The sequence below is a fragment of the Amblyomma maculatum genome, chromosome 11 (genome assembly GCF_055883805.1).
Source record: "Amblyomma maculatum isolate TAMU_Amacu chromosome 11, ASM5588380v1, whole genome shotgun sequence".
NCBI lineage: Eukaryota > Metazoa > Arthropoda > Arachnida > Ixodida > Ixodidae > Amblyomma > Amblyomma maculatum.
Window position 1 is genome coordinate 116152291 of NC_139354.1, and position 11107 is coordinate 116163397.

An 11107-nucleotide genomic window follows, 5' to 3' on the forward strand; every position below is an offset into this window, starting at 1 on the left:
CCTCCCCGGCGGCAACAGAATGCTAGTCTCTTTGTTCTTAATGTCTACAGCCCTCCTCGCACACCTTCAGTTCCTCTCCTCCTCCTTCTACGCAAAGCCATTTCTCGCGCACATCGCAACGCGCTCCTCATTCTTGGGGATTTCGATGCACATCATGTCAGCTGGGGCTATCCCAGGAACTGTAGGAAAGGTCTCGCGCTGTGGACATTCGTCCAGAATGAACAGTTATCCATCCTTAATGATTTTTCTGACCCAACCCGCATCGGCTCCAGCGTCCAATGTAACACTAATCCGGACCTTTCCATCAGCAAAAACGTCTCGGACACAGCGTGGACGAACACCTGGGTCTTTCTTGGCAGCGACCACTATATCCTGTCAATCTCTTTCTCTCTTCCTACCCTATCCCGCCAACGTCTGAGCCAGGTAATCCACTGGGATCGGTTCCGCCACTCACGGCAACATGCCCCCACCTCCATCTCAGACCTTTGTCAATGGACTGCAACCTTGCTCAAAGATGTTTCATCCGCCACCTCTACCGTCCCTACCCCTCCTCACTCCCCCACGGCTGACAGCCGCCTCCACCTATGGGAGGCACATAATTCCCTGCACCGCTGCTGGCTTTCACAAAAACAACCGCTCACTACGCCTCCGCCTTGCCCGCCTGGGTATGGAAATTGAAGAGCGCTGCTCATATCTCACCAGGCAGCAGTGGGGCCAGACCTGCGACCGCATGGCTGCTAACCTCGGGCTGAGGGATACGTGGACACTCCTACGTGTCCTCCTTGACCCATCGCATGCAAAGGCCACGCAAAGCAGGGATGTGGCGCGCCTCCTACAATCCTCACCACTATCCGATTCCGATTTCCTTCTTGCAACTCGAGATCGCTATCTCTGCACCTCCCCTCCGTCCCCCCCCCCCCCCCCTTCCTACATCGGCGCCCTTAATTCTGTGCTTGACGCAGATATCATTTTGGGGGAAGTTTGTGCGGCGCTACATAAGCTCCGCACCAGGAGCAAACCAAATTTCTAACAAGGCCCTCCATAGTCTGGACACGTCATCCCTAGAGGCCATTACGGACCTCTTTAAAGGGCCCAAGAAAAGCTTGAAGCCGTGCTTAAGAAAGGCGCACGAGCGGTCGGCGTGCCTTCGCTAGTCAGCAAAGCGCAAAAAAATTTTAGGCTAACATCTTTAATAGCGCAGATATTCCATATTAAAAATGACGCTCCTCCTCTCCCGTCACTGTAGCCCTCAACTCATACACGCCGATGCGCCGGCCAAAAAAAAAAAGAAAATGTCCGGGCCGACGCCCCGCCCATAATGCGTCACGAAGTGACGCCACCGACTCTCGGTTTGTTTACTTCCGGTAGTGCTCCGATTTTTTCCCCTTCGTGTTTGCGGAGCGGCGGTTCGCGTGTCGGTCGCCATGGATCGCATGGATCCCGAGCTCGAAGCGAGGCTGCGTGAAGCCGCTGCCGAGCTGGACTTTGATCCATATGATTATACTCCGTTTCGTGATCCGCTAGACAGCGACGACAGCAGCACGCCATCGACTGGCCCTTCTGAACCACCCGCTGGCAACGGAGACGACGGCCTACTATGGTGCGTTCCGTGGCGCACGCGCCACTGCACATAAGTTATTACAACTTTCTTATTTCACGAAATGCCATTTCGTGTTTGCTTCGCGGCCTTTTCACATTTTACTTATGCGCAGGTGCCGCTGCGGCCGCTGCGAAAGCATGCCCACACCTGAAGAAGATGTGTGCTGCCGCAGCATGCCGGAGGTGCTGGTGGTGTGCCAGCAGGACGGCGGCTGCATTACGATCCACCCAGCGTTCCAAAGCGTGTGCCTAACGCCCGAAGTCCTTCGGGCTGTGCACATTGCACGAGAGGAGGAGGGAGCGAACATCGATGGAGACGGAGATGTAAACAAGTAGGTAGTGCGGAAGCGTCAGGTGACAGATTCGCATTATTTTTTTTGTGTGTGTATGATCCGTTTACTGTAAAGCGTGGTATTTTCAGGCAGCACCGCTTCATAGCCTACCGCTTGTTTACCAAGTGGATTTGGGGCAGGCTAGGCGAAGGCAACAGGGTGGTCCTGCCAGCCTGCGTCGTTTGCCGGGTTCGGCGTGAATTTCCGTCGGCGAGCTACATGGGATTCAGGCACCCCCCCCTTTAATCTCAGGTGATTGTCGCTTCACTGCATGCTGTATTCTAAACTTTATCACGTGTGCAGGCGCACTGCTTCGAGTGGTGCATGGAAGTGCGTTTATTTTTAAGGTGGAAAAATCGAGAATGCTATTTTATGAACGCCAAGTTATGCACTGCGTCAAGTGTCTGTTTTGTGGCACTGTTTAAGAACAGACATCTCATTCCTCTAAAGTGCCAGAACTTGTAGATATCTAAGCAAGAAAGGTGTAGAACTGTTAGTGAAAAATAAAGCCTGGGAAGAAAATTCAAACACAGCGTAAAATACTAAGCCAGGTCAAGGTTTAAACAAAGCCAAAAAGAATATTCAATTAACCGACAGTCTGTAGCAAAACAGATTCTCACAGCCTTCTTATCTAATGAAGTATCGTAATCGCAGAGTTGGCCGGTAGCGGCGGCCGTACAGGGAGTGGGGACGACAAGTTGGTCGTGGGCTGGGTGAAAAAAACAAGGCACTTTCCTGGAGCAAGCAGCCACGAGAGTAAACATTTTTGTATAGCAGGCCATCACATAGGCATAGGCAAAACTGGCTGTTCGAGCTTGGGTCTTGAGCAGCAGCTAAGAACGACTCCAGATGCTGATCGGTGTGTTCCTCGGTTCAAAAGGTATGAGTATTTGGAAATCTCTGAGATAAAGCAGTGACGTAATGATCAAAGTTGTCCGCGTCGCATTCCGTCGTGGCAGGTGGCAACCAGGAGAGGCAGTCTCCATCTGCGTGCCGTCGGCCACTTTTGTATGAAATGCTGTAGTCGTATTCTTGCAAGCGAAGTGCCCAGCGGGCTAGGCGACTAGACGGATCACAGAGATTGAGTAGCCAGCATAGGGAATGGTGATCGGTTACTACTACGAAAGGCTCTCCGTACAGGTAGCAGCAAAACCGCTGCACGGCGAAAACAACCGCGAGACATTTCTGCTCGGTGATGGTGTAGTTGTGCTCAGTCTTGCTTAGAGTCCGACTGGCGTAAGCAATCACATGTTCACAGTCGTCAGCGCTAAACGAGGACAGCACTGAGGCCTATGCCACTTGCGTCCGTGTGCACTGAAGTTGGAGCAGAAGGGTTGAAATGCCGTAAGATAGGATGTGATGTTAGGAGGAACCTCAGTTGTCGGAAAGGATGAGTCGCTGTCACCCGTTAATAATTAGGGGGTATTATTAACGATGCGCACACTCCCAGACACCCTTAGAGTGAGTGGGGGTAGCTGCTCCGGTCGCAAAGGAGATGCCCTCGACCTGTGTGGCAAGCTCAGCCGGAATTCAGCTACCTTGTAGTGACAGAAGGGGGTGGTCGTTTGGTGCCCAGCGGTCGCCGGTTCAAACCAGAGTAAGGATCGGGGTCAGAAGTAACAAACAAAACACAATTTATGCACAGCAAGAGACGATACAAAGGAATACACAAGATCACTTGAAATACAAAGACGAGAGGTTCACAGAATACAAACGCTAAGCATGCGACTACAGAATGATTCAATAACACAGGCTTTACAACAGATCAAACACGAGAGAGACATAAACAAACACCAAATTGTTCACCGGGCACTGTTGCAGTCCGACGCCTCAAGAGTCACGATGTGGCCGCCGTACGAGACGAGCGCCGCTCCCTTGAAAGTCCGTGGGCTTGCCAGCAGCGGGCGATCCCCGGGAGTCCAGCCGAAGCACAGGCGAATACGTCACAAAACACGGACGAACTGACTGACTGACTGACTGACTGACTCAACAAGCGGCGCGGTCGCTTTAAATAGGGCGCGCCGCGTCTGTTTGTTAACACGCGCCAAAGCTAGCGCGCACACACACATCCCAGGCAGCATTGGCCGACTGCCGACCTATGGCCGGTCAGCGGCAGCTGGTCGGCAGCCGACCTGCCGGCATTCGGTGCTCGGTCGAATGACGGCCCATGGTTGGCCATGTACCAGGTAGGACGGAAGTCGGCCATCAACCAAGGCCCAAGCTCGGGCACCCGACTGAACGCCGACCGATTCGGCCACGGTAGCTCGGCCAATGGGCGGCCCATGGTCGGCCATGTACTAGGTAGGGCAGAAGTCGGCCAGCATCCATGGCCCGAGCTTGTAACCCCGACTTAACGCCGACCTGTTTGGCAACGGTTGCTCGGGCATTTGGCTGCTCACGGTCGGCCGCGTGCCAAGTTGGCCAGAAAGCCGGCTAGCACTCACGACCCAATATGCCTGTAGTAGACGCCGATTACCTCCCTGGATCTACTTAACCTCTTGTACAAATCCAGTTGTCAGTGAGAACGCGCACACAAAACAAAACCGCGAGGTCATAGCACGAGCATGTGACATTAAATTAGTGATTAGAAGACAGCTTTTTCATTGCCGAGAAAGAAAACGTTGCCGCAAGTTGATCGAATAAATGACCGTTTTCTGCGCGCAGGAACTACGCGCAGCATCGTATGTTTACCTGGGGAAAGGACCAAATACGATGTGTGTACTTTCTAGATGCAATCCCTGAAAAATGAAAAGCCGGAAGACTGTCGAGTTTGCCATTTTAGTTTCACACGGTCGTAAAGAAAAAATGGCAGTTTTTCGCGCAGACTGCGAGCATGACAAGCGCCCCTATTGAAATGACTCCGTATGCAGCAGTACAGAAAATGTACGGATTCCGTACGTTTTCCGCATCACACTTACAGAAAACGAGCGGATTTCATACGTTCGTTCCGGAAGTCCTTGCGGAACTTACGGATTTCATGCTGCGGATGCGGATGGTCGTGTGCGGAGAACATTTAGACGTCATGCGATTGATACGGATGTCCTAATTTGGAGTGTACGGAGCCTGTACGGCGATTGCGGACGGATGTGTGCGGAGCATTCGGATTCCTCACTGATATGATGCGGTAACTACGGAGTGCGTACGGTTAATGCGGATACTCCGTTCCGCGTAAGCGGAAACCTCGCTGTACAGGCCGGCAAATTCGGAAGAAACGGACTTCACCACAGCTACTCGCTTGAGCCACGTACGTCCCGAACGCAGTTGTTGCAAATAATTAATGAGGGTGTTTCGCTCACTTTTTATATATCTATTGAGAGAATCATACGTATGTATATGCCATGTAAAGACTATGGCTCGCGGTGACAATTAAGACGCACCAAAAAATGGCTCGCGCGGCGGTATCCCTAGTAGCACACTTTGTTGCCTCAATGTGGCCGCAATGTTTGCTTTCAACATTGCCTTAACGTGGCTAGTGTCCTCTTTTTGCCATGTTGATGCAACATACATAAGACAACATTGAAGCAACATTGCACCAATGTTACAACAACCTTTAGTCAATGTTTAAGCCACTTCTGAAGACAATATTAATGCAACATGGCTGCAACATTTTCTTAATATTGGTACAACATTTTATTCGCACACATGCAACATTCCCATGACAATGTTAGTACAATATTGCTGCAAAGCTACTGTAATGTTTCAGAAACTTTCAGGCAGCATTCCAAGCTACTGAAATATTCTGCCGCATTGATGGCCACTAGCTATCGATGCTTGCTGTTCAATAAATTTATCTTGTGAAAGGCTAAACCATGTGCAATGGTATCGTCGTACCACAATGGTTATGGTAGCTTAAGGTCGCAAGACTGAGCAACTGAACATTACTCGTTGCCGCACGGCAGTGCGGTGCGGAGGAGTATGAATACCTAAAAGGCTGCACGGGACAACACAGCTTTTCCCCACTTTTCAAGCCGCTTGCTCTGAATGAGACCTTAAATGTAATATTCATCAGCTCTGCACCAGTGCTCATTTAGATGCTATAAGCTGCTGTGACCTGAAAATGGCACTGAAAGTGGTTATTCTGGCAATTAGAATGATTTATATATATGCATGTGCATTACAAATAACCATCATTTGTTTTTTAGCGGTATTTTATACGTCAAGAATTTATTCAATTAACCTAACAGCAAGCTTGATTCCAGTATACTCATTAGCTTGACATACAGCAGCTAGTCTCACAAATGTAAGACATTTACTTCAAGACAATCGTTTTATGCAGAAACTTGCAACAATCATACATAGCACACAGTCGATTTGGCTACTCAAGAACAGGAAGCACAAATAATGTCAACAGTTACTAAGCACACCAGCATAGCTTTAAAATGTGCATGTCCCTCAACTTGAGTTTTACAAACATGACACTTTAGTAAATTATTAATTGCAGAAACTTGCAACAAAATATAAAACAGCAGTACTGCCTATTCAGAAAAAGGAAGCAGATATATAACATACTGAACATTTACACAGGCACATTGGCATAGATTGAAAAATGTGCCACATGGGCCTATATTTCACAGACAAGATTTATTTTATTTAATTACTTTATAAAGTAACTTGCAACAAAGCTACAAAACAACACACAGGCTACTCAGGAACAAGAACCAGAGATAATGTTTTGAACAGTTACTGGGCACAATAGCATAGCATGAAAATGCACCCACCACCCCTCACCCCCAACTTGCGCTTACAAATATAAAACACTTCAGTAAACTATTTACGCAAACACTATTTACGCAAGCACAGTGTAGCACTATTTTGTGCAGAAACTTGACACAAATATACAAAGTAGGAGTACAACCTAGTTCGGTATTTAGAAACAAGCAGACGTATTATGAACAGTAGAGTCATTACGACTAGTTTAATCCTTCCTTCTTTGGACATGCGCCATTGCACTGGAAAACTACAAACAAGTATTGTCAGCATTTGACGGAACAATTTAGCAGGTCTAAAAATGCTTGTGCCCTGGTAGCCTCCAGCTGGTCACGATGAGGGTCTCTTCCAAATCATGATGTTGTCACAAGTAAAGCTGCCTCCCTGAAAAAAAAAAAGATCGAATTGCTAAGCTAAGCATCTTGGTGGGCACATCTCTAATTACAAAATTTTTACGCTGCTCTATGAATACAGACATGGACAGCTGTCACGACCATTATCAGGACTGACTTCTGCCGAACAGTTTTCTAGTTCGTCGTTAACAGCCTCTGCTATTCTTCGTCGTTGCCGGATCGACACTTCGCTTAGCGAACACTTTACTCTCTTCATGATCTGCTGTCACGACCATTATCAGGACTGACATCTGCCGAACAGTTTTCTAGTCGTCGTTAACAGCCTCTGCTATTCTTCGGCGTCATTGCCGGATCGACACTTCGCTTAGCGAACACTTCACTCTCTTCATGATACAATGAATGTAGCACTTTACCAAACTATCACGAAGGGCATGGGTAACACATGCATATATGCGCTACTGGCTTTGTGCCAGGCAACACGTGTCACAGCTCAACAACGTAGGTTAGGAACCACTCACCACTGATGTTATCCTCTGTGCAGGCCTCCGTCATTTCAGCTGAATTCTTATGAAGCCGCAATGCAACACAGCAGCAAGAACACGGCGACCACAAGAAAACTATGCTAGAATAAGGGAAACACACGTGAGCCATGAAGGAAGGAAAATGCTCCATGCACATGAAGAATTTGCCGCGATCGCCGCTTACACGCGGTTTGGCAGGAATGGCTCTCGGTGCGGCCGCGATTTCGACTTGACTTGGATTCGCGACGATCTTCATGACCATTAGACTGCGGGGCATTAATGAAAACAAAACTAAATTTCTTCAGCAGTTATAATTTTAGTCCGCATGTTTAATTAAAAGATAATGCAATTTCAGCAGTCTAAATATATTGCATATAAATATATATATATATATATATATATATATATATATATATATATATATATATATATATTTCTATCTAAGTGTAACAAAGTTCAGTACACTTGTACTGTTCATCGCATGCACATGACATGCAAGGTTGCACTCAAACTAAAAAATAAACAAACATTGCCATGCGGGGAAGTGACAAGGTCATTGGAGTGACCTAATACCGGCTTTTCTGTTTGGGCTGCAGAAATAGTCTGAAAGAACGACAGTTAGCCAATAAAGTAAATGTTATAGCAATGTCATCGTATGTGGTTCAACATTTATACATCATTTGACAATATTGCTGCAATGTGGAAAGACCACTTTAGAGCAACATTGCCAGTATGTTACTTGTTAACATTGCAGCAACGTTATCGAATGTTGAAAGTTTTCGCATTATGTTGGATAAATGTAGTCCAATGTTATCGCAACATTGTACAACATTGACAATGTTGCTGCAATGTTACAGAAACATATTGTGCTACTAGGGTAACATGAACGATCGCCACGCCTTGGCCGCTATCACTTTGCATGTTATCAGCGTTCATTGAACGCACAGATATGTACCGAAAACTACCGCGAACTTCGGAAGAAAAAAATAGCATGTTCATATACTCATTCTTCTCCGCAATCCGCTCGCGGGTGATTGTGTCATTGCCGATCTTCGCTTAGAAGCGTTTTTTTTTGGTGACACTGCGCAATTGTGATGAGTGCTTGTACCTGAAAAGCTGAGTGACCGAAGCGATTTGAAAGCAGTGCTACATGTGTTTTATTAGGAGATTCACAAGAATATCGGCATGCATATGAGCCTTCTGAAAGGGTTCGTCTTCTGCAATTTAATTTCATTTATTTTCCCCCGAGGGCATTACATAAGGGGGAGCAAACTCAATATGCAATGCGAATAAGAAGGGGAAAACATTGGAACAACAAGAAAACAGAAACTAGAGAAATAGTGCATGGCCGGGTTAAACGGAACAATATGAAAAATAAAAATAACAACATACCATAAGTAAATGATGCCGAAACTGTTATACAAATCTATGTTATATGCATGAAGTATTAAACACGCGAAAAAAGGCAAGACAATGTAAGCGCTGTCCCTTGTCCCCCCCCCCCCCCCCCGCGCCCACAATTCCGCCGACGTCACCATCGATGCCTTCACAAAAGTTGGTCGTTCAGTTTTACCCTGAATGATTTACAATCAGTACATGATACGATGGTGTTTGGCAGGGCGTTCCACATATTGCGTCTGGAAAAATGAAGAATTTAGTGCTAATAAGGTACAACCGTTAATACGTGCAATGCTATGATTTGGTAGCAACTTTACTGGAGGTAAGGACCTCACTGAAGCCTCAGAGATAAAGAAGAGGTGGCAGGAATAACAGAAGAACTGTATACAAGAAGGACCCGAATGTGCAAACCCAACATAAGACGGTTGTGATTACTGATCTCGAGCCGGGCATCCTGAAGAGTGAAGTTGAATGGGCCTTAGCCAGCCTTGCTAAGAACAAAGCTAGCGGAACTGATGGCATTCCAGCTGAGTTGCTCCAAAACCTCAACCATGATGACGCTGTTAACATTCTGCATACATTATGTCAGAAGATTTGGGCAACCCTGCAGTGGCCACAGGATTGGAGGAGGTCAGTTTACGTCCCCATTCCAAAGAAAGGCAGTGCCAAAGATTGTTCCAACTACCGCACGACCGCGCTTATTTCGCATGCTAGCAAAGTGATGTTGAAAATCCTCCAAGGTAGGCTGCAGCAGTACGTGGATCGGGAGCTTCCGGACGTGCAAGCTGGGTTTTGCAAGGGCAGAGGAACTAGAGACCAAATTGCCAACCTTCGCTGGATCATGGAAAAAGCAAGAGAGTTCCAGAAACCCATCTACTTCTGCTTTATTGATTATGCGAAAGCGTTTGACTGCGTAGATCACAGCAGATTGTGGAAAGCTCTCCAAGAGATGGGAGTTCCAATTCACCTCATCTGTCTCCTCAGGAACCTGTATGAAGGACAAGAGGCCACAGTCAGAACTGGGCATGGTCTTACTGATTGGTTTCCAATTGAGAAAGGAGTGAGGCAAGGCTGCATACTGTCGCCCTGCCTATTTAACCTATATGCAGTGTGCATCATGAGGAAGGCCGGTCTGGACGAGTCTTCAGCTGGAGTGAAGACTGCTGAAAACGTATCAACAACCTTAGATATGCGGATGATACCACTTTAATGGCAGAAAGTGAAGTGGAACTCAAAAGACTTCTGATGCACGTACAAGAAGAGAGTGAGAAGTTTGGGCTTAAACTGAACATTAAAAAGACAAAGATCATGGCAACTTGCCCTATCAAGTCCTGGAGCATCAATGGACAAGAAGTTGAAGCTTTGACAGATTTTCTCTTCTTGGGCTCCAAGATTACTTCGGAAGGAGACTGCAGCCATGAAATTAGGAGACACCTGCTTCTGGGGAAGAGAGCAATGGTTAGCCTTGACCGCCTAGTAAAGAGCAGAGACATTAGTCTGCCAACCAAGATCCGTATAACTCGTGCTATGGTCTTTCCAGTTGTGATGTATGGATGCGAGAGTTGGACTGTGAAAAAGGCTGACCGCCGAAGAATTGACGCGTTTGAATTGTGGTGCTGGCGAAGACTCTTGAGAGTTCCTTGGACTGCCAGAAGATCAAATCAGTCAATATTGTCGACCATAAACCCTGACTGCTCATTGGAGGGTAAAATTCTAAAGTCAAAGCTCAGCTACTTTGGTCATCTGATGAGAAGAGAGGAGTCGCTGGATAAAGATTTGATGTTGGGAAATGTTGAGGGTCGCCGGAGAAGGGGTAGGCAGCGAACGCGATGGTTAGATGGCATCCTCGAGGCACTGCAGATGAAGTTACGTGATGTTAGGAAGATAGTGAGAGACCGGAAAGCGTGGCGTGACATGGTCCATAGGGTCACGAAGAGTCGGACACGACTGAACTGAACTTACTGGATTAAGTGAGTGATGAGCATTTTGCATTTTGGAGGTGCTAAAATTCTTCAAAAACAAAGTCAATCTTGTTTTAAACAATACTCTGATGCCCCCCAGGTTCTTTAGCTTTTGCAAGTCAATTCACAGTTTCATCTCTCGCTCATAAGTTTCTGAAAAGCTCGTTTGAAGGCAGGTTGTCTCACACTGATACAGTCAGAATGGCTCTGCATGTTATCACAAAACACAAGTCCGG

At 47.1% G+C, this 11107-nt stretch overlaps 1 protein-coding gene across 1 annotated transcript; it reads left to right on the forward strand.

The window, feature by feature from the left end:
• Positions 1 to 1104: 1104 nt before the first annotated feature.
• On the forward strand, positions 1105 to 2177 carry LOC146174796 (uncharacterized). The gene is made up of 3 exons (XM_084585452.1): positions 1105 to 1600; positions 1713 to 1931; positions 2021 to 2177. The coding sequence occupies exons 1-3, from the start codon at positions 1425 to 1427 to the stop codon at positions 2175 to 2177; spliced, it is 552 nt and encodes a 183-aa protein (XP_084441578.1). The 5' UTR covers positions 1105 to 1424.
• Positions 2178 to 11107: the final 8930 nt, after the last annotated feature.

What these genes read in the sequence shown, in the direction of transcription:
- LOC146174796 (XM_084585452.1), top strand. Translation starts at nt 1,425, where the DNA reads ATGGATCGCATGGATCCCGAGCTCGAAGCGAGGCTGCGTGAAGCCGCT. An exon ending in GGAGACGACGGCCTACTATG is followed by an intron (nt 1,601 to 1,712) that starts GTGCGTTCCGTG and finishes ACTTATGCGCAG; the next exon opens with GTGCCGCTGCGGCCGCTGCG. An exon ending in GGAGACGGAGATGTAAACAA is followed by an intron (nt 1,932 to 2,020) that starts GTAGGTAGTGCG and finishes TGGTATTTTCAG; the next exon opens with GCAGCACCGCTTCATAGCCT.